The following is a 24,662-nucleotide window of genomic DNA, read 5'->3' as shown; positions in this document are numbered from 1 at the left end:
AACTCCAATACTTTGGCCACCTGATGTGAAGAACTGACTCATTGGAAAAGACCCAGATGCTGGGAAAGATTGAGGGCAGGAGGAGAAGGGGACAACAGAGGATGAGACGGTTGGATAGCATCACTGATTCAAAGGACATGAATTTGAGCAAACTCCAGGAGTTGTGATGGACAGGGAAGCCTGGGTGCTGCAATTCATGGGGTCGCAAAGAGTCGGACATGACTGAGCAACTGAACTGAACTGAACTTTCTTTCAGATTAATTGGTTTGATCTCCTTGTAGTCCAAGGAACTCTGAAGAGTCTTCTCCAGTTCGAAAGCATCAGTTCTTTGGTGCTCAGCCTTTTTTATGGTTCAATTCCACATCCATACATGACTACTGGAAAAGCCATAATTTTGACTAGATGGACCTTTGTTGGCAAAGTGATGTCTCTGCTTTTTAATACGCTATCTAGGCTTGTCATAGCTTTCCTTCTAATGAGCAAGTGTCTTTCAATTTAATGGCTGCAGTCACCATCGGCAGTGCTTTGGAGCCCAAGAAAATTAAATCTGTCACTGCTTCCATTTTTTCCCCTTCTATTTGCCATGAAGTGACAGGACTGAAGTTAAAACGCTTGTTTGTAACTGTTAAAGCTTCAATACTTTGGCCACTTGATGCAAAGAGCTGACTCATTGGAAAAGACCCTGATGCCAGAAAGATTGAGGGCAGGAGGAGAAGGGGGTGACAGAGGATGAGATGGTTGGATGGCATCACTTATTCAATGAACATGAGTTTGAGCAAACTCCAGGAGATAGTGAAGGACAGGGAAGCCTGGCATGTTGCAGCCCATGGGCTCCCAGAGTCAGACATGACTTAGCCACTGAATAACAAAAAACAACAACTCCATAAACATTGAGGAGAAAGCTTTTTTCCTTTTTTTCCCCTTTAACTGAGTGAGCTCCAAGTTGAGTCAAATTCAGCCCTGTAAATGAAATTGTCTAGAGAATCACTAAATGAGTGAAAGTGAAGTTGCTCAGTCGTGCCCGACTCTTTGCGACTCCATGGACTGTAGCCTACCAGGCTCCTCCGTCCTTGGGATTCTCCAGGCAAGAGTACTGGAGTGGGTTGCCGTTTCCTTCTCCAGGAGATCTTCCCAACCCAGGGATCGAACCCGGGTCTCCAGCATTGCAGGCAGATGCTTTACCATCTGAGCCACTAGACAGGTCAAATATTGACAACTTTTTTAGCATAAAATTTTGAAAGAGCTCCCAAGTGTGTTTTGCTCTGTTCATTGGCTGCCAGGCTGGACCAGGAATGTACTTTTTAAGAGAGCAGGGGATGAGATGAGGAAGAGTTCAGGCACTGCTAGTTTTGCTCTTCTTACAGAGGTTCAGCCATTTAAAAAAAAGAAACAACTCTTTAGGTTGTGGCAAACTTTTTGTTAATTTCCACAGTTATAAACAAATTGATTTTGACCACTTTTACTGGCATTTTTATTGCTTTGTGGAAGAGCAAATTTTTCGAGTTTTACTCTGCCATTCTTGCTGATATCAGTGACCTTACTTTTTAAAGACAATTTTTAAAAATTATAAAACTTACATATTACAGGATAATATGGAATACTAAACATTGACTAATGGAATTACTTTATCAACAAAACATGAGCAAACTTGCTTTCTTATAAATCAGGATTTTTATGTAGTAATAAAAGCTCTCAGTTCTTTGTTCTTAATCATTGTTCGAAATGTTAAAGTCTCTCTTAAGGTTGTTGGCTACTGAAGCTGGAGTGTCTCTCCCATCCTTCCTTTCTCTTCTCCCTCCCTCTCCCCCATTATTTTATTAAAAACTTCTGAATTAAATTCTTATCCAAAATTTCTACTTCATACACATGCCAATAATAATGGAGAGTTACTATTGATTGTTAAAGACTCAACCTGCCTTTATTAACAATATATGTTTTATTTGATGGGATAATGTTTTGTTTTTTTTTTATTTTGGATAGGCATATACTGTGAAAACACCAACAAAACTAAAAATTCAGCAAAGAGGAAACAAGAATGTACCCATTGAAGAAAGTAATAGTAAAAAGAGAAAAATGGTCTTTGAGTTTGATGTTAATTCGGATAGTTCAGAAACTACCGATCTTTTGGTAAAATTATTACAAATAATCAGCATTTATTGTTTACATTATTATATTTCTATATTATTTCTCAATATGTGTATAATATATGTGCATAGTATCTATTACTGCAATACTGAAAAGAAGTGAAAATCTATAATATAGGACTCTCTGCTTTTGCAGCATTTTAAAATTTAGGGTTAGAAAAATCTTTATCAACTTCAGAAAACAGGACATTTTGAAATCCTTGATATGACATAGTTGGTATTTGAGATGACTAATTCTCTTGTTTTCCAGAAGAGTGTTATTTTCTTTGCCTTTTTCTTTTTGAGGCCCACTGAATACCTTTAATCTTGCTGCAGCCAAATTTGTTGTTCAGGACTTCTCTTGATTTTGCCTATTATAAATGTTTTCTTTAATTTTATACCACTTATTGATTGAAAACAATAACATTTCTATGATTCTTAAAGAGTTAATGTGTTAAAAATGGCATGTTAAGGAGGATAGTTCCTCTGGCAGTTTGTATGACCAGTTACTCCCTACTTCATACATATCATTATTTTCTAAAGGTATAATAATAATCTATTAAGAATAATTAAACATACTCATTTAGTTTAAAACCAGATTAACCTCATTATACAAAATGGAGCAATTTACCAAAGATTCTTAATTAAAAAATTGTAATTAAAGCCATTTGTTTTATTATTGCAACTCATAACTATGAGAGTCTTCAAGCTTTTATACTGCTTTGAGACTTCTGCTTTCATTTGTTCTAGAATAATAAATAGCTGTAATCTTAAAATTGTAATTATTTAAGTTAATTTAAAGAAAATTTCTACTCTAGTATCTCTTTGTTTTATAGATAATAATTAAGACTGTGAACCAGGCACTACTGTAAAAACTTTACACAGAATACTTCAGTTATTTCTTAAAACAATCTAACACTCTAGAAGTAGAGACAGAGTTCTTATTCTCATTTTACAGATGAGGAAACTGAGTCACACTGGTACTTTTCCAATATCACATAATTAGAAAGTCATGGAGCCAAAATTTGAACACCAACTATCCAACTCCATGGCCTATGTATGTCATTGTACACAGTAATTTCCAGGTAAAACTGAAGTCAAGATATTTAAAAAAGTGATGAGAATTAGTAGAAAGAGCATGAGCTCTGGAATTAGAGATACTAGGTCTAGAATTCATACTGTTTTTCTCTGAATTTAGGCTAGTTTCTTAACTTATCTGAGATTTGGAATAACTCATGATTTCATGTCATTTTTAAAAGTAGCATCACAACTTTGTAACACCATGAACACTACAGTATTTTATTTATACTATTACAGTTTAAATTATCTAAGAAGACATTTCACAATAGGCTTTATCAGTTATAATTATCACATGAAATTAAAGGTCTTTGATAAAGTCAAATACATGGGAAATTATAAAAGCTGAAATGATTGTAATTTTGGTTTCTAACTTTACTTTTTATTTTCTACATAACTTAAAAGCTAATGCTTAATTTATCTATATTGCTGGGCACACAATATATGAAGATATAATTGTGACATCAGTAACAGAAGGAAAATGGAGCTGTTTGTGTAGGCTATTGAAGTTAGTATAAATTCAAATTAGGTTACTATAATGTTTGGTTGTTATATGTAATCCCTATGGTAACCACAAAAGCATAGAATATACACAAAAGGAAATGGGAAGGAAATCAAAACATTTTGCTACCAAAAATTTTACCTAGACAGAAAAGGTAATAATAGAGGAAATGAGTGACCAAAACCGAATCAAAACAAAACAAAACATCTATAAAGCATATAGGAAATGAATATCAAAGATTCATGGGGTTGCAAAGAGCTGAGCGACTGAACTGAACTGAGTCTCTCTTTATCAGTAATTACTTACATATGAGTAATTTACAATGTATATTTGGAGGATTATATACTCCAATAAACAAAAAGAGACTCATGTTAGCTTCAAATTGTCTAAATGTGAAAGGATGGAAAAAGATATGCAAATAGTAACCAAAAAAGAGGTGGGTTGGTTTTACCAATATCTGACAAAATAGATTTTAAATCAAAAAGTACAAGAAACAAAGACATTATATGTAAATAAGAGGTTCAGTATAGCAAGAAGTTATGACAGTTTTAATCATTTATACACCTAATAACATACCCTTAAAATATATGAAGCAAAGCTTTATAGAATTGAAGAAATGGACAGTTATACATTAATAGTTGGATACTTCAATACCTCTCCTTCAATAATGGGTAAAACAACTAGACAGAAGATAAATAAGGAAATAAGATTGGAACAACACACACCAAATAGATTTAATAGACACATATAGAACATTCAGTTCAACAAAAGAATACACATTCTTCCCAACTGTACATGGATATTCTCCAGGATAGACCATATAGGTCCCAAAACAAATCTCAGTAGATTTAAAAAACTAGGCATCATATATAAATTATCTTCTCTGAATACAAAGAGATGAAGTTAGAGATCAGAAAGAGAAGGAAAACTAGAAAATTCACAAATTTGTGAGAATTAATACACTTATAACCAATGGATCAGAGAAGAAAACACAAGGGGAATTTAACTTAGAGATGAATGAAAGTGAAAACACAATACACCAAAACTTACGTGAGACAGAAAAACCAGCGCTCTAAGGGAAATGTATAGCTCTAAATTCCTACACTGAAAAAGAAAAAAAATCAATAAACTAACTTTTTACCTTAAAGAACTAGAAAAAGAAGATCAGATTAAACCCAAAGGTGACAGAGGAGAGAAATAATAAGATAAGAATGGAGATAAACAAATTAGGGAAAAGAAAACAGAGAAAATGAATGAAGTCAAAATTTATTTCTTTGAAAAGGTCAATTAAGTTGACAAATCTTAGCTTGACTGACAAAAAAATCGAGTAACTTAAGTCAGAAATATAATTGGAGATGTTATTACCAACCTTTTAGAGATAGAGTACTGTAAACAATTATATGCCAACAAATTAGATAACCTAGAAGAAATTAAAAAATGGAAAAAATACTTGTAATACACAAATTGCCTAAACCTGTTCAAGAACAGAGAAATTTTGTGACTTAGTGAATTCTGCTGAAATCTTAGAATTTATGAAAATGATTGAATATTTTCATCTATGAACCTTCTGAAATTTGTATTAAATGTGACTTTAATAAGCAGGAAAAGATATTGTGAACTGTTTGCTTCTGACTAAATTTATGTTACATGTTCATTAAGAAAATGGATTCTGGAGCCAGCCTACCTGGATTTTAATCCTGGCTCTGTCTCTTACTAGCTGTATAGTCTTGGGCAAGTTACTTAATATTTGTGTGTCTCATTTCCTCACCTTTAAAATGAGGATAATAATAGTATATATAGATCATAAAAATGTTGTAAGGATTAAAACCAGTTAAAATATGCTAAGTGCTTAAAACAGTGCCTGACATAAAGAAAGAACTAAATAACTGTTAGCTATTATTACTTGGGAAAATATTCAGAAATTGATAATTGACATCATTTTTATAGGATTATGAATGCTTATTATAAGGCCTAAGCATGTTTGAATAAAAAGGCTGGGAAAGAGTGGGGAAAGTGAAACTTAAATAGAAATCAGGAGAAAAACACTATTCATATACATCTTGTATTCTACATAACCCTTTAGATGTATGGTTAGTAGAATCAAAATCGGATTTCCTTGTCTGGCAGACTGAGTTTAGTTTGTCATTGTCTTCTTCCTTCAGGCTTTTAAATTTTCTTTCCTCTTCTTTCTCCTTCCCCACCCCCTCTTTTTTTCTTCCTCTTTATACTCTTCCATTTCATTCTCATATGTGGAATATAGACAAAAATTTTATAATATAATATTAATGGTGGCAGCCTCCAAATTATATTTTTATATTTTTCTTTAAGAGCATGGTTTCAGAGGAAGAGACACTGAGAAAACTATGCAAGGATAATAATCCACCAATTTCTCATCTTTGTGTCAGAACGCCAAAAAAGGTAGTTATTTTGGAAAGCAAATTTCAAAAGCTGGATTTAATTCTTTTTTTTTTTTTTGGGTTAAACATATTATGACTTTATTTTCTATCCAGACTCCTTCATCTCTAACGACTCCTGGATCTATGCAGAAGTCTGAAACTATGAGGAAAACGCAGGAGGACCGTTGGGCTGTAATTGCTAAGATGAATAGGAAACAAAAACTAAAGGAAGCAGAAAAGCTGTTTGTTTAATTTCAGAAAATCAGTGTGATTAAGGAGCCTATAACATAAAATTTATAGTTAAGTTTTTAATTCTTATTTTCTAAAGAGCCAAACATATTCTGAAATTAAGACTTTTGATTTGTAAATAATTTGTTTCTTTATATTTTAATGTATCAGCCTAAATGGGAAATAACCACATTGTTACTTAAAAATGTGTAATTCTGTTCAGATAATTAGATGACTGTTTTGGTTTTACCTTTTCTTGAATTGATGAAAACTATTTTGGCTAAGTTTTCGCACTTATAAAACTGTCCATTGAACACTAGGAACACGTTGTTGAGATATACTGTTTATTCTTTACTATTAAAATATTTTGGATTCACATAAATACTTCTCATTGTTTCTGTGAGGTCGCCTGAGCAGCTAATCATAACTTTGTTAGTATTATTTATTTTTCAAATCTTGAGGTCATTTTATTTGTTTCACAGTCTGAAGCAGCTTTGATTTATCTGTTGATAAAATTGACAGATGGCTTTATGCAAGAAAAAAGATTCTCCTGATACGACTTCCTAAAATACTTCATTTATTCAACATTCATTTGGCAAATATTTATTGAGTATCTGGTTCAGTGGTAAAGAATCCACCTGCAATGCAGGAGAAGCAGGAGACATGGATTTGATCCCTGGGTTGGGAAGATCCCCTGGAAGAAGAAGGTCATAAAGAATCAGACATGACTCAGCACATATGTACCACGCTAAGACTTAAGTACAGTTCTAGATACTGGGGATATAACAAAAATAAGACTTCCCTTCTTCCAGAGCTTACATTTTACAGGGAAAATATAAATAAAATATATAAACACATAGTATATTAGTTAAGGATAATTGCTAAGAAGAAATAAAACAAGAGTATTAGAGAGTGTTGAAAAGACTTGAAATTTTATGTAGAGTGACCCATACTGAAATGACATTTGAAGAGCTGATAAATAGTGAAACTGTGGCTATCATGAGGATAACATTCTTGATAAAAAGAACAAAAAGTATAAAGGCCCAGAGGTGGAAATGTGCTTAGTGTATCTGGGGAAGCAGCAAGGAGGCCAGTGTGGGTAGAGGACAATGAGCAAAAGAAGGGTATAAAGTAGAAAAGGCCTGTATTTAACAGGATAGAGAATTTGGGTGGACAGATTATATAATGCTTTAGGCTATTGAAAGAACTTTGGCTTTTACTCTGAGTATGATATGACATTTCTGAGCAAAGACCATGATCTGACTTATGTTTTAAAAATAAAGCTCTTTCTGACTGTTGTATTGAGAACAGATTTTGAAAAGAGGACAGAGGAAAACTAGTTATTTTAATAATGCACATGAGAGATTGTAGTGGCTTGAACAAAGGTGAGAGCAGCAGAGGAATAAAGAAGTCAATGTCTAGATCTATTTGAAGATTAGATGTGGGATATAATAAAAAGGGCCAAGCAATACAATTTTGGACATGTTAAGTCTAAAATGCATATTAGACATCCAAATAGAAGTAGTTAAGCAGGCTTAGAGACAGATCCAGGGTAGTGATATAAATTTGGGAGTTAGCAGCATATTTAAAGCTATCAGAGTGGATGAGAATATGTACAGTTGTGAGCATGACTATACCTAGGAAAGAGAAGAGATCAAAGATGAGAAGGAACCATAAAAGGATTAGCTAGGGTAATAGTGAAGTCTAGCAAGAAGGTATTTCAAAGAAGAGTGATAAATTGTGTTAAATGCTGCTCGAAGGTAAGGTAAAATTGATTAGTGTGTCATTAATGTGGAGGTCTTTGTTAATCTGAACAATGGCAGTTTCAGGCTTCCCAGGTAGCACTAGTGGCAAAAACTCCCCTGCCAATGCAGGAAACTTAAGAGAGTCGGGTTCAGTACCTGGGTTGGGAAGATCCCCTGGAGAAGGGTATGGCAACCCACTCCAGTATTGCCTGGAAAATCCCCTGGACAGAGGAGTCTGGCGGGCTACACGTCCATAGGGTCACAAAGAATCTGACATGACTGAGCACACATGTACCACACTAAGACTTAAGCACAGTTCTAGATACTGGGAATATAACAGTGAATGAAACAGAAAAAATAAGCCTTATCTTCTAGCGCTTAAATTTGGACAAAGAGTTGGACACGACTGAAGCAACTTAGCACATGGCAGTTTCAGTGAAGTGGAATTTGACTACTTCCTTAAGCAAAGGAAGGGAAAAGGTAGAGACAGCTATCTTCATCAAAAGTAAGAAACTCAAGAAGTTATACTTGGAAGATTAATGACATGTCCACAATGTCCACTTGACATGGAAGTGAGTCAAAAGAAGATTCTTTTTAAAAAAGATATAAGAATTAATAGCAAGTTTAATTAGGGAAAGATTCAGGATGATAGGAAATGGTTATACCAAAGAGAAAGAAGATTTTTTGGTAGAATGGCCTGTAATAGGGAAAAGTGATCACATATGGTGGGAGATTAAAGTGCTTCCCTGGTGGCTCAGATGGTAAAGAATCTGCCTGCAATGCAGGAGACCCGGGTTCGCTCCCTGGGTCAGAAAGATCCCCTGGAGAAGGGAATGGCAATCCACTCCAGTATTCTTGCCTGGAGAATTTTTAATTCCATGGACAGAGGAGCCTGGCAGGCTATAGTCTGTGGGATCACAAAGAATCGGATGTGACCAAGTGACTAACACTTTAGCTAGGAGAATAGACAGAACCAACAGGATGAGATGGCTGGTTGGCATCACTGACTCTATGGACAAGAGCCTGAGTGAACTCCAGGAGTTGGTGATGGACAGGGAGTCCTGGCATGCTGCGATTCATGGGGTTGCAAAGAATCTGACGCGACTGAGGGACTGAACTGAACTGATGAGAAACAAGAGAAACATAATAACAAGAGAAAAGGAACCATGTATATCACAAGATGGTGGTGGATAGAAATTCGTAGAACTTTTGATTTTATAGCTTCAGTTTTCTTAGTGAAGTCGGAATTAAAATCACCCATTGAGAATGAAGGTTAAGGAGAAAGTGTTGTAAATTGTGAAAAGAAGAGTAGGTATGAAAGACTCATAAAGTAAGGGAGTAAATGAACTTTATAAAAACAATTGCCAGATGGACAAAATAGTCTTAAAGTTGTCTATAACAAATTTGGTGCAGTAGAATTTTAATTTCCTTATGATGGGGAAATGCTATAAATATTACAGAAATTACATTCCTCCTTCAATTTGTATAACTATACTCTGAAAACTGGTTATATAGTCTTAGGATTTCGAACTTTTGATCTAGAAACTTTAATTGAAACTATAGCCTCCTGAATAAGTATTTTCTTTGGAGGATTATTAGTCTTGATAACATGATACTCGCATTTGAAGCTACTATGTATTTTCAGATATTTTAAAATAAAACAAGATTTGTATGTTGTTAACAGTAGCTTCTCTGGCTAATCATTAACTTCTAGCTTGTCTAAAGTCCAACATAAATGTTTCTATTTAGTAAGAAGCATTTCTCCAGGCAGTTATTTAGGAACCCTGGCTCCTTCCAACATCTAGTTCTGTCATCTTCAACAACTTGCTTCTAAGGTTGTTGCCAAAGGGGAGATACCATGAAGGATTCACGTGGAAAGCTTTTAATGACCCAGATTTGAAATAGATGTACATCACTTCCACCCACATTCTACTTTCTGGAACCAAATCATATGGCCACACTTAATTTCAAGACAGACTGTGACCCATTTCTAGTTATGTCTCAGGAGATTAGGGAGAAAGGTCAGATGAAAGACTAGTCTGTCACAATTAGTTGACATTCTTTAAATTTTTAAATGTTCTTCCTTGCTATTAATTTAAAAATAAGTTGATTAGGCTCTTATGTTTTGAATGATTGCTTCTTGCTATTCTTTGAACATGCCGGGCATGCTCCTTGGAAATTTCCCCCTAACTCCAGTATTTCTCATTCCCCTCACACTGCTTTTTCCCTTCATGGCACATATGTTCTAACACACTATATACTTCACTTAGTATGTTTATTATTTATTGTCTTCACTGACTAGAATGTAAACTTTAAAAGTCAGGGATTTTTGTCTGCTTCATTTATTGATGCACCCTGAGTACTTAGAACAATGCCTGGCCCATGGTAGTTATTCAATATCTGTTGAATTGATTAAATAAAAATGTAATATATACTTAAGGAAAACTTACATATCATACTGATGATTCTTATAGTAAGTAAAACTTCAGAACCAAAATTTTTAATGCATGATTTAAAAATAAGATCATGTCAATGTATGGCAAAACCACTACAATATTGTAAAGTAATTAGCCTCCAATTAAATAAATATATTTAAAAAAAAACAAAAAAAAAGATCAAATATTAGAAAATTAGAAAATTTTCTCAAAGTATGTTGTTATAGTAAGTAGCCTATATTTTTCTTTTCTGTTCTGAGCTCTGGAGAGTTTTGACGACCAAGTCCAGAATAAAATTTAGACTGATGCTATTGTTTGTAGTTTTAGAGTAAACATCAGAGTAAGAAAATTAATATATCATTCTAAATTAAAAGATCAATATACTCATTTGTGGTAATCTCATAAAAAATATCTCACAAAAAACTTATATAAGAATTTTGACTAGTATTAGTAAACAATTGGAAAATTTATAATTATTATAAAATTTTTACAAGCAAATTATATAATGTTTAATACCTTTTTAAAAAGTGAGTGTAGTTTAGATGTTATTATAAGAAGGTTTTTGTCATAGCCCATTTTTAGGTTGGTAGGAAATTCTTCCTGCCCTTCAATCACTCTTTGAAGGAGTGATGTAATATGACTGATGAGTTTAGAAAAATTGGGCCCAAGGGACCTGGCCTTCTACTCTTTTCGGCATGAAACTTCTTGCAGGAGGTGTGTGACCTGCTCTGTGCTGAATGTTTTACAGGGCAGACTTTGCCCTGCAGATTAAAGGTCCTCTAATGAGGGGATAGATTTAATTCAGTAGAGCATTATCAAATCCCTGTATTTTGATAAATAGGCTGTATACTTTGAGAAAAAATGAGTGGAATTTGGGGGAGCCAAATAACATCCTAATACTGATGTCTGGTGTGGTGGTGGTGGTCCTGTTCTGGACAATGGCCCCATAGGAATTTTCACTTAGTGGATCATTATAGCCTTTGGTAGCCTTGCTTTTACATGAATTACTGTTTTTACAGAAATAGTTGACAGGTTATGGATCTTAAGTGAATGGTATGTAAGCTTTGAAGCAAAAATGGGTACTTTAATGTGTCTACAGGCCATATGCTCCACCAGAAGCATGGGCTGAGGGAGCCTCAGCCAAATTTGGGCTGTAAAAAGAGCATATATTAGCCATACTAAATTGAGCAAGGGTGTAGGACTCAAAGGTTAATATTTTGGATATATTTTGATAGTGAAACCAAAAAGATATGCTGTCAGTACTGACAGTTTGGTTGGAAGTAAGGATGAGGTGAAAGAAAGGAAAGGTGAAAGATTGGGTTTTGAAGTTCTGTTTTGGACCATGTAATATTTGAGGTAACTTATATGTCTAAGTGGAGATGTTAAGAGTGTCACTGGACAAATGAATCTAGAGTTTTCCAGAAGAGTCAGTATTTAGTAATCACTGGCATAAATATGCTATTTAAAGCACAGAATTGAATACACTGTCTTTACAGATAGTGAGTGTGTAGTTATAGAAGGGAAAGGAGTTAATACTGAGCCTTGGGGTTACTGGGACATGGTCAAGCAATAGTGAAGTTGCTCTAAAGACCAATAAGGGAGACGAAGTGTAAATGATGATGGAAACCTAAAGAACAAAGTGATTCAAGAAAGGATTATTCTGTGTCATATATTTCTGAGTAGTAATACTTGAAAGTATAGAATAAATAGTTGGATTGGGAATTGTCTATATGATACACAGTACCTACTCTCAGTGACTTTTGCATTAGCAAAAGTAGCAAAAATAAAAGTGTAAACAAATGAATATAAGTACAAAAGATACAGAGACATACAGGATAATTTCACGTCTTGACTTCAGAGAAGGCCTTCTGGAAGAGATGGATTTTGGACATAAATAGAAATTCTACAGGTGTCTAAGGACAAGAGGAAATCAAAGTGGAAGAAATAGCAATGTATACAATGTAATATGAATGATGAAGAGTAATTAGTATACCCAGACCATGGTCTCTTCATATAGGAGGTTGTATATTAAGTTGCAAAGCTTGGACATTTTTTTATGGAAGATGGAATAGAGGTTAAGCAAGGAAATTAAGACTTTATTCCTTAAAATATATTTTAAAATTTTACGAATGAATATAAAGTATATGGTTTCCAAGTCTATCATTTATTCTCCTACTTGAAAAAGATTTTTGTTTTAGAAAGATCATTAGATAATGTAAATCAGTACAAGTGAGGTTACTGACGATATTAAAATAGTCTAGGTGAGAGATAGGAATATTTCTTAGACTGAAAATTTAAGTTACAGACTTTTAGATTAGATCTAATACCTTTCCTAAGAAAAATATCCTAACTTGATTACTTAAGCAGTAATAAAATATCTCATTTCAAGTAAATGTAAATTAATGATGTAAAAGAGGAAGCTGCTTTGGTTGATATAAAGGTTAAAAATAAATTATTCATAGTTCAGGCAACCTGAATTCAGTGTAATTAATAGTCAACAAGCTGTAGTAGTACATCAAGAACTTTAATCAGTAGCAGGTAACTGTGGGTTAGAAATAGGAAATGACAAATAGAGATAAGATTTATTATTTAAGTTATAAAATCAGAGTTTAGAGCTGGGGGGAAGTGAAAACTTCATTTAATTTCAACAGATCAGTGTTTTGAGGCCTATAAAAACAGTCAAAATTATAAGGAAAAGATAAAAATGACTTAGTTTCTATATTCATATGTATAACCTACTGCTGCTGCTAAGTCACTTCAGTCATGTCCGACTCTGTGACCCACCAGGTCACACTCTGTGTGACGGCAGCCCACCAGGCTCCCCCATCCCTGGGATCCTCTAGGCAAGAGTACTAGAATGCGGTGCCATGGCCTTCTCAGTGCCTAAACATAATCATACAAATTCTTAGTGCCTCATTTTATCCTTCTGCTTTGTTTCCCCCCATCTTTCTTCCTCTGTATATGGCAGGGTTCCCCACTAATTTATAAAAATGAGATAATGTGTACTTTTCAGAGTTTTGCTTTACTCAATTCATTATCTCATGGAAATATCTCCAAAACATGATATAGTTCCAATTCATTCTTTTAAATTGCTGAGTAATATTTCATGGTAGAACCATAATTCAGCTGTTTACTCAAGTATGATAGAGATTTATGATCAGGTATATCCAGTTATTATCTCTTGCCAGGCACATGAGAAAATTATACTTTCCCTCTCACTTTGTTAAGGCTTTACGATAAGTTCTGGACAGTCAATTTTAGGTAGAAGTGATATGCGTTCATTACTTTTGTGCCAGAGTATTTGGTTAATAACACGAGACCCTCTGTTACATTCTTCCTCCTGCTGCAGCAACTTGTGATGTTACAAATGACGAAACCTCTGTCATCCTAGGTCTGTGAGTGAAAATTACATGGAATCAGGTTTTTTGATTAGCCCATCATGGTCATGTAATATGAATAAGAAATAAGACTTTGTGGTGTTAAGCTCTTGTGAGTTTAGGGATGTTATTATTGGCAAAACTTATTCTATCTTAACTGATATAATGGGATTTCTCTTTGTTTCCAGTTTTATGTACTATGAACATTTCTATAGGATAAATTATTAGTTTGGAGTTCATGGGCCTGTGGGGATATATATTTAAAATTTTAATAGATGTTGCTGGACTTCCCTGGTAGTCCAGTGGCTGAGACTGTATGCTTCCACTGCAGAGAGCACAGGTTCCATCCATGGGCAGAGAACTAATAAGATCCCATATGCTGTGCAGTGCAGCCAAAAAAAAACCCCCAAAACCAAAAAACCAGTGATAAAACTATGGTGCAGATCATCTAATTATTCTAATAATTTTCAAATTAATTTTAATTTAAAAATTATTGCTGTGTTATTTGCTTGATGAGGCTGTCTGTAGTTAAAAGAAGCCTGTGTCTGAACTATGATTTTTCAAAGGATAATGCATCAATTTTTTTTCAGTGACTTTTCCAGTAAATTGAGAGTCATTAAATGATGTAGTCTCAAAGAGTAGAGAATTTCTTTGTCAACAATATTGTTCATAGTCAACAATATTGTTCCAGTAGTCATGAATGGATGTGAAAATTGGACCATAAAGAAAGCTGAGTGCCAAAGAATTGATGTTTTTGAACTGTGGTGTTGGAGAAGACTCTTGAGAGTCTCTTGGACTGCAAAGAGATCAATCCAGTCAATTCTGAAAGAAATCAGTCCTGAATATTCATTGGAAGGACTGATGCTGAAGCTGAAGCTCCAATACTTTGGCCACCTGATGTGAAGGGCCGACTCATTTGAAAAGACCCTCATGCTAGAAAAGATTGAAGGCAGGAGAAGGGGACAACAGAGGATGAGATGGTTAGATGGTATCACCAACTCAATGACATGAGTTTGAGCAAGCTCTGGGAGACGGTGAAGGACAGGGAAGCCTGGCATACTGCAGTCCATGGGGCTGCAAACAGCTGGACACGACTGAGCGACTGAATGACAACAAATTGTTCATAGTGCCAAATCCTCTCTCAACTTATACCAGATTAACAACTATTACATTTAAGGTTTTCTAGCTCTTATAATAATATCTGAGATTTTTGTACATTCTGTTTATCACCTAGATAGCAAATATGAATGCTCAGTCATGTCCAACTCTTTGTGACCCTTTGGACTAACCCACCAGGTTCCCTGTCCATGGGATTTTTCAGTCAAAAATAATGAAGTGAGTTGCCATTTTCTCCTCCAGGAGAACTTCCTGACCCAGGGATTGAACCTGTGTCTCCTGCATTGCAAGTAGATTCTTTATTGCTGAGCCATCAGGGCTTCTCTAAATAGCAAATATAGTTTATTGAATTATCATGTTTAATTAAGTCAAAACTACTTCAACCACAGGGGATATGATGTGTATGTGAAAAGTATGGGGTTTGTTTGGCTGACTCAGTTTGGAGTCCTAACTCTGCCTTTCAAGTTCAGAATAATCTCTCTGTGGCTCAGCTTTCTGGTCTGTAAAATGGTGATAATTATAAATAGAGAAAATGAGTTAACAGACATTTTGAAAGGTGTCTAGCACAAAGCAAGTGCTAATAATTATTATCTCTAATTTTTGTTAATGAAATCAATGTTATGAATGCCCATGACAGGGGGGCCTTCACTAGGTTTTAGTGAATTTGGTTCACTGCATGAAGGCGAAAATTCAACAGGGACAATGAAAAAGGAGGACTTGTACTTTAGATGTTCCCTAGCTCTAGACTGGCCCTGTGAACTCACTCTATCCTCAGAAGCCTCCTTCCTAGCCTGGGAGTACTTGATATATCAGGAAAACCTATATTGCCAAGCTGGTGCCTGTGGTAGCTATTATTATTGTTGTTGTTCTTTAGTCACTAAGTCATGTCCAACTCGTTGTGACCCCATGGACTGTAGCCCACCAGGCTCCTCTGTCCTTGGGATTTCTCATGCAAGAATACTGGAGTGGGTTGCCATTTCCTTCTCCAGGGGATCTTTCCAACCCAGGGATTGAACCCGTGTCTCCTGCATTAGACAGGCATTGGCAGATGGATTCTTTACCACTGAGGCACCAGGGAAGCCAGCCATTATTATTACCCACCTGCTTATTCCAGTTCCTTTAAAAACAGAAGTTAACCTGGAGGCTGTAGTTCCTACAAATGAGCATGTTAGGGCCACCCAAGGCAGCTTTGGTCAGTAAGTGGTGACCAGAGTCTAATTATGAAAGACCAGGTTGGATTGGAACAGTGGTATTTTGGTGCCAGCTCTGCTGATTCAGGTATTATTTGCCTTATTAAGAGCTGCATTTGCTTTGGAGGACTCATGGAATGGTTTGTGGTACATGGGAGTCAAAGCAGGCTAACTGGCAGACCAGCAAGTAGATGAACCTGAAGATGTCCCCCTACTAGTAACCCAGAAAGAGAGCGTAACATAGTCTGTATGTAACATAGTCTGACCCTCCAGACACCCTGTGGCAGAAGGAAGGTAAGGATGCCAAGGGAGGTGGAAATTTTTGTCTAATGAACTTGATTCCTGTGACCTTGATAAATCTGCTTACTAGTTCTCATAGCATTTTTGTATATTCCTTACAAAAATCCTTATATTTTCTGCATAGATGGTCAATGTCATCTGTGGATAAAGACATTTTTACTTTTTCAACCTCTATGTTTTTTTTTCTTTTTATTTTATTATTACACAGGCTAGTATTTTTAGTACTACATTGTATACTCCCATAGTGAGAGAGGACATCCTTGCCTTTTCCCCAGTTGTTTCACCTTAAGTATGATACTGTGGTGTTGGAGAAGACTCTTGAGAGTCCCTAGGACTGCAAGGAGATCCAACCAGTCCATCCTAAAGGAGATAAGTCCTAGGTGTTCATTGGAAGGACTGATGTTGAAGCTGAAACTCCAATACTTTGGCCACCTGACGCGAAGAGCTGACTCATTTGAAAAGACCCTGATGCTGGGAAAGATTGAGGGCAGGAGGAGAAGGGGACAACAGAGGATGAGATGGTTGGATGGCATCACTGACTCGATGGACATGGGTTTGGGTGGACTCCCAGAGTTGGTGATGGACAGGGAGGCCTGGCATGCTGCGGTTCATGGGGTCACAAAGAGTCAGACACAACTGAGCGACTGAACTGAACTGATGATGTTATTAATAGATATCTTTTAGCATGTTGAAGAATTTCATTATATTACTAGTTTGCTGAAAATTTTTATCATGAATGAATGAATGATGAATTTTCTCAAGACTTTTTCTGAATATTTTGAGATTAATAATATATTTTGTTTTTAGTCCCTTGACATGGTGAGTTACATTAATTGACTTTTGAGTGTTAAACCAACTTTGTATTCCTGGTATAAATCTCATTTGGTCATGACATATTATCCTTTTTTATATGTTATTGAATTTGATTTCTAAAATTCTTGTGAAGAATTTTTGGATCTTGACATTGTTAGTATTGTTTGTGTTATATTTAGATTCCACATGTAAGTTATATCATATTTTTGTCTTTTTCTAGGTCCATCTATGTTGCTGCAAATGGCAATATTTCTTTATTATAGCTGAATACACATTTCAAAATGAACAGTTCTGTGGCATTTAATATATTTACAGTGTTGTGCAAGCATTATCTTTATCTAGTTCCAAATCATTTAATTACCGTTAGTCCCCATTTTCCACTCCCCCAGCCCCTAGTAGCCACCAGTCTGCTTTCCATCTCTTTGAATTTACCTATTCTGTATATTTCAAATATGTAGAATCATGTCATATGTGATTTTTTGTGTGTCTAGCTTCTTTCACCTCAATTATTTTTTACACATGTAGTGAAGGAAGTTAACTATATTATTAGTTTATTTTCCTTAGCTACCACAGATTAATTTGCTAACAATCTTTTATTGATTTTGACAGATAACAATACTATGAACTCCTTTTAAAGAAAAAGGTCTACTAAACAAAGATGAGAGAAGTTAAAATACTTTTTGGTGAGATTCATAACATATTGTTGATTAGTTGCTGAGAAGTGGTTACACGTGTTATTGTGAGTACAGTTAATACTGCTCATATTATTCAGCCAGAGAAATAATATCTAATTACCAAGAGGTTATATAAAGTAACAAAAATATAATGAAAGATATTATACTAAGGGTTAGAGAAATAAGTTTTGATATATAGGAAAGAAAAATTGATACTAATCTGACTATATGACACTACAAATTTTATTACAGAAAACATTAGCAATTCCTATTAACATTTATAGATGACCTTAATTTTAAAAATGTTTTCAAATGGATGGAACAAGTTTGCATAAATTCATATAAATCTGACATATTAGAGGCTTTAACTGGTTACCAAAAGAGAACAGCAAATTGACGTAATTTTTATACATATTAAATCAAAATTGTCTCTTCACTTCGGAGCTCCAAGATAATAAAATGATCAATATGCCCATTAGGTCCAGCTCTACTTGCTATCAATTATCTGTATTGTTTAAGAAAAGAGCATTAAAAGGAGTTTAATAAACAGATTTTGTTTCAAATTGCAGGCTATTGTAATTTGACGCTTATAGATAACTCAGAGTTCAGATGAATAAACTGATGTTTAAAAAAGTATCTGTTGCATAGGATTTTAGAATTTTATGGAACTAGAGCATACTGCAAGGTAGAAAAGCACCTACTCTTTGAGGAGGGGAAAGTATTAGTAACTCTGATCCATATTCCAATGTCACTGCTCTGTTAAACTAATTGTGAATGGCTTTTTTTTTTCACCTTTGAAAGTGAGTTAAAATTTTAATGTAATAAAAAAGATATTAGGAAACTTGGACTTTAGCCTGGCTTTTCCTGTAACTATCTATAGAACATTGAAGCAGTTAATAACCTCTCTATGCACCAAATTATACATTCTGAGATTAGCATCTCTATGTTCACTTATGCATTCAATAAATATTTATTGAACATATCATATATACAATAGGCTGGTTTGAACTCTGAGGATACAGTGATGACCATGACAGATAAGCCCTTCCATTTATGGTGCTTATATTCTATTTGGAAAGGGAGAAACAGAGAAAAACATGTGAACAAATAATATAATATCAGAAGCTTATAAATGCTATGAAGAAAGTATGAGAGGGTAGAATAAAAAGTGATAGGGCTAGTGTGAGACAGTAAATTTGGTTGTCAAGGAAACCTTTTCTGGGGAAATAATGAGGAAGCCATTTCGAGATATGGTGAAAGAGCTCTTCATAATGAGCAAACAGCAAATGGAAAGCCCTGTTGCAAGAAAAGTTTAGAATGTTCAAAAGAGTATAGTAAAAGGAAGAGTGAAAAAGTAATACAACATGTATCCAGATAAGTAGGCACAGACTATTTCTATCTACTGGAATTTTAAAAACAGCTCTGTTGGGGGTATGACTGACATGCAATTAACTGTTAGTCGCTCAGTCATGTCTGACTCTTTGCGACCCCATGGACTGTAACCTGCCAGGTTCCTCTGTCCATAGAACTCTCTAGGCAAGGGTACTGGAGTAGGTAGCCATTCCCTTCTCCAGGGGATCTTCCTGACCCAGGAACCGAATCCATGTCTCCTGTGTCTCCTGCATTGCAGGCAGTTTTTTTCCAGCAGGTAAAGAATTGCCTGCAATGCAGGAGACACAGGAGACATGAGTTTGGTCCCTGGGTCAGGAAGATCCCTTGGAGAAGGAAATGGCAACCCATTCCAGTATTCTTGCCTGAAAAATCTCATGGACAGAGGAGCCTGGTGGGCTACAGTCCAAAGAGTTGCAAAGAGGTGGACAGGACTGAGCATGAGCAAGGTGAACATTGAAGCAATCTATAAATTATGGGCTTTCCCTGGTGGCTCAGATGGTAAAGAATCTGTCTGCAGTGCAGGAGATCCAGGTTCAATTCCTGGGTCAGAAAGATCCCCTGGAGGAGGAAATGGCAATCCACTCCAATATTCTTGCCCAGAGAATTCCATGAACAGACGAGCCTGGCGGGCTACACAGTCACAGTCCATGGGGTGGCAAAAAATCGGACAAGACTGAATGACTAACACTTAAATGACATATAATTAACTGCATGTATTAGATTTTTAGGGTGTTATAAAAAAGCATGACAATGGAATGGCTTAAACATCAAAAATTTCTTGTCTCATAGTTCTAGGGGTTAGAAGTCCAAGGTAAAATATTGGTAGGGTAGGGTCATGCCACTCCGAAGGTGCTGGGAAGGGATCTGTTCTAGGCCGATCTCCTAGTTTCTGGTAGTTCCTTGTGGCAAGGAACTTTAATCATCACATTGCATTCTCCCTGCTCCTATGTCTGTGTCCAAATTTCCCCATTTTATAAGGATACCAAATGATGTTGTTCTAGAGACCTAACCCACTTCATCTTAATTGATTTCATCTGCAATGCTCTATTTCCCAAATAAGGTCACATTCAGAGTTACTAGGGGTTGGCACTTCAGTGTATGAATTTTGGGGGTACAGAACATACTGGTGCATGTGTTTGAAGAGTACAATTTGATAGGTTTTGGCAAATGTATATCCTGTGAAATCATCATAATCAAGAAAAACATTATTACCCCTAAAAATATGTACATATTACCCCTAAAAATTTCCTGTGCCCCTTTGTCATCCCAGTCTTGTCTTTTTCCTTGTCTTTCCCCATCCCCATATAATCACTAACTGGCTTTTGCTCTAATGATTACTTTGTATTTTCTAGAATTTTATATAAACAATTATATGGCATGCACTTTTTTTGGTCTAGCTTTTTCACATAGAATAATATTTTTATTGAGGTAACAGTTTATAGCATTATATGCTTCATGTGTACAACTTTATAATTCAGCTTCTGAATAGACAACAGTGTGCTCACTACCAAGAGGCTAGTTTCTATCCATCACCATACAGTTGACTCCCTTTACCCATTTTGCCTTCTCACCAACCTTCTTTCTCCTCTGGTAGCCACCAATCTGTACTCTGTATCTATTTGTTTGTTTTTGTTTCTTTTGATTTTTAAAAATATTCCACATATGATTGGAATCATACATTATTTGTCTTTCTCCACCTGACTTATTTCACTTAGCTTAATACCCTCAAGGTACATCCATGTTGCTGCAAATGGAAAGATTTCATCTTTTTATGACTGAGTAGTTTTCCACCTTCTTTATGTATTCATCCAGTCATAGACATTTTAGGTTGTTTCCATATCTTAGCTATTCTGAATAATGCTGCCATGAACATAAGGGTGCATATATCTTTTTGAATTAGTATCTTTGTACTCTTCAGATAAATACCCAGAAGTGAAATATATGGATCATATAGTTGTATTCTTAATTTTTGAGGAATTAACCATATTGTTTTTCATAGTGGCTGTGCAAGTTTACCTTTCTACCAAGTGTATGAGGGCTCCCTTTCCTCCACATACTCTCCAAGACTTGTAATTTTTTTCTGTATTCAGTAATAGCCACTCTGATGGGTATGAGGTGCTAACTCAGTGGTTCTGATTTGCATTTACCTATTAATAAGTGATGCTGGGCATGTTTTCATGTGTCTGTTGGCCATCTGTAATATCTATCCAGGTTCTGTGCTTATATTTTAATTGGGTTGTTTGTTTTTTCGATGTTCATTTGTATGAGTTCTTTATATTTCTTGGATACTAACTCCTCATCGGATATATGATTTGCAAGTATCTTCTACCATTTGGTAAGTTGTCTTTTAGTTTTGTTGATGGTTTATTCTTTGATGTGAAGAAGCTTTTTAGTTTGATGTAGCATTGTTTATTTATTTTTGCTTTTGTTTTCCTTGTCTGAGGAGACATATCCAGAGAGATATTGCTAAGACCAATGTCAAAGAGTATACTGCCTGTGTTTTCTCCTAGAGCTTTTATAGTTTAAGGTCTTAAATCCAAGTCTTTAATCCATTTTGGATTAGTTTTTGTGTATGCTATAAGATAATGGTCCATTGAACTGTTGACATATTGCTTTTGTTACAGTGAGGCAAACAGGTTAAAGGGGTAAAACTGAATTATGGCTGTGGAATGGAGAAAAGTGTATGTTGGTTCCAAAGATTCAGTAATTATTTTTTCAGGTACTCCCTCAGCCTTTTATGCATTCAACAAATTTATGCATTCAACAAATATGTACTAGGTGCTGTAGCTAAATATTTTTAACTAAGTAAATGTTGAGTTATTATAAATTGTGGTTGTTGCTTAGTCACTAAGTCACATCCAACTCTTTTGCATCCCCTTGGACTGTAGCCTGCCAGTTTCCTATGTTCATGGGATTTTTCAGGCAAGAATACTGGAGTGGGTTGCCATTTCCTTCTCCAGGGGATCTTCCTGACCCAGGGACTGAACCTGCATTGGCAGGCAGATTCTTTACCAGAGTCACCTGGGAAGCTCTTAGTGCCAGGTTGGATCAATCACAAGGTGGATCAAGATTGTTGGGAGAAATGTCAACAAATTCACATATGCAGATGATACTACTCTAATATAGAAAGGGAAGAGGACCTAAAGAGTCTCTTGATGAGGGCAAAAGAGGAGAGTGAAAAAGCTGGCTTGAAACTCAATATTAAAAAAACTAAGACCATGGCATTCAGTCCCATCATTTAATGGCAAATAGAAGGGAAAAAAAATGGAAACAGTGAGAGACTTTATTTTCTTAGGCTTCAAAATCACTGCAGATGGTGACTGCAGCCATGAAATTAAAAGACACTTGCTCCTTGGAAGGAAAGCTACGGTAAACCTAGACCTATTAAAAAGCAGAGATATCAATTTGCCAACAAAAGTACATATAGTCAAAGCTATGGTTTTTCTAGTAGTCATGTACAGATGTGAGAGTTGAACCATAAAGAAGGCTGAGCACCAAAGAACTGATCCCTTCAAATTGTGGCATTGGAGAAGACTATAGAGTCCCATGGATTGCAAAATCAAACTGGTCAATTCTAAAGGAAATCAATCCTGAATATTCATTGAAAGGACTGATGCTGAATCTCCAATATTTGGCCACCTGATGTAAAGAGCTGACTCATTTGAAAAGACCCTGATGCTTGGAAAGATTGAAAGCAAAAGGAGAAGAGGGCAGCAGATGATGATATGGTTAGATAGCATCATTGATTCAATGGATATGAATTTGAACAAACTCTGAGAGATAATGGAGGACAGGGGAGCTTGACGTGCTGCAGTCCATGGGGTGGCAAAGAGTTGGACATGACTTAGCGACTATACCACCACCACAACAATAACAGCAACAACTATTTATTGAGCATTTATTATATGCCAGACACTGTGTTAAGTGCTTTACACAAACACTGATATTACCTTCAAACAGGCAAAGAAACAGAAGTAAAAGAGAGCTTAAGCATGCTAATGTCGTATAGCTGGTAGATGACAGAACCAGGATTTGAGCTCAATCAGTTTGAGATCTCAAAATATTTGGCCATTTACTTAAATACTATTGTTTCCCACATGTAAATTTTATTTATTGTTTTAAATTCAAAGAAAAAACAAGATATTTTGAACTATTTTAATCAGCAAGTTTTAATCAGCAAGATATATACCAGTTGTCCTGGATTGCCATAAAGTTGCCTTGGCTTTATAGATGAGCAATAATTTTATATATCTCTGAATAAGCATTTAGATAAAATTTGGGGCACTCAAATTTCCCCAAAATTTTCATTCCCAAGACTGCTGCTGCTGCTAAGTCACTTCAGTCATGTCCGACTCTGTGTGACCCCATAGATGGCAGCCCACCAGGCTCCCCCATCCCTGGGATTCTCCGGGCAAGAACACGAGTGGGTTTCCATGTCCTTCTCCAATGCATGAAAGTGAAAAGTCAAAGTGAAGTTGCTCAGTCGTGTCCGACTCTTCACAACCCCATGGACTGCAGCCAACCAGGCTCCTCCATCCATGGGATTTTCCAGGCACGAGTACTGGAGTAGGGTGCCATCACCTTCTCCCAAGACTGACATAGACTATATTAAGGGTTTTTTTTGTTTGTTTGTTTTGAATTTGTTTTTTCTCCTTCTGTGTTTATATTTTTTTTAATATTAATAAATATTAATAAAGGATGTATTTACAAGAGTAATTTTATTTTGAAATAGGAGAAAAGGAAAATTCATGCTACAATAATGTCACAGTTTCCAGAGGAAGATGTGAAGTTGTTTGTCTAAACACATTTTATTTGAGATTCAGTATGAATTTTCAATAGGTGGTTTTCAGATAAGAAAGCAGTAATTCAAATGTGATTATGTAAACAAGAGGATCAGAGAGGAATTATCCTGAAGGGTATAAAATGAACCAAGAGCTTTTAGTCTGGGTCATTACAACATCAGCTCACCAATGCAAAGTAAGGTAGGTGTCTACCCTGAGAAGGCTTTGTGAAACGAAATGTTGCTATTCCAAATTATTCTTATTTTCATCATTTTAGCAAGTTTTTAAAAATGGCAAATGGTGAGTGATAATTTGCTTTGATAAGCTCTAGGAATCCTAATTACTGCTCCAAAATTGTTCAATGGTGGGTGAAGATGAATAAACTACATATGTAAGGATAAGAAAATTTTCTACTGACTTCAAAGAAGAGGAAAAATTGGTCAATTCCCTAATGAAGGCTGATTGCTATTCATGGCCTTCCCTTACTGTTTACATTTGATTTAAATGTTTTAA

The 24,662-nt window shown here is 35.5% G+C and overlaps 3 protein-coding genes across 4 annotated transcripts in view; 2 read left to right on the top strand and 1 right to left on the bottom strand.

Moving 5' to 3' along the window:
* SYCP1 (synaptonemal complex protein 1) overlaps positions 1–6,411 on the top strand; it is a 147,263-nt gene extending 140,852 nt beyond the window's left edge. For both annotated transcript variants that reach the window (XM_010830745.1, XM_010830744.1), the window contains 3 exons: positions 1,981–2,127; positions 6,031–6,120; positions 6,213–6,411. In XM_010830745.1, coding sequence (XP_010829047.1) covers positions 1,981–2,127; positions 6,031–6,120; positions 6,213–6,350 — 375 coding nt within the window. In that variant the 3' untranslated portion in view covers positions 6,351–6,411. The remainder of the gene's footprint in view (positions 1–1,980; positions 2,128–6,030; positions 6,121–6,212) is intronic.
* The window catches only part of TSPAN2 (tetraspanin 2), an 86,198-nt gene that overhangs the window by 1,473 nt on the left and 60,063 nt on the right, over positions 1–24,662 (bottom strand). The window lies entirely within an intron of this gene.
* Positions 24,323–24,662, top strand: part of TSHB (thyroid stimulating hormone, beta) — a 5,334-nt gene continuing 4,994 nt past the window's right edge. Inside the window, exon 1 of the mRNA XM_010830746.1 lies at positions 24,323–24,350. The gene's annotated coding sequence lies outside the window, so the exon portion shown is untranslated. The remainder of the gene's footprint in view (positions 24,351–24,662) is intronic.

This window comes from Bison bison, unplaced genomic scaffold, assembly GCF_000754665.1.
Source record: "Bison bison bison isolate TAMUID 2011002044 unplaced genomic scaffold, Bison_UMD1.0 scf7180017864519, whole genome shotgun sequence".
Lineage (NCBI taxonomy): Eukaryota > Metazoa > Chordata > Mammalia > Artiodactyla > Bovidae > Bison > Bison bison.
This window is presented reverse-complemented; position numbering and strand designations above follow the sequence as displayed.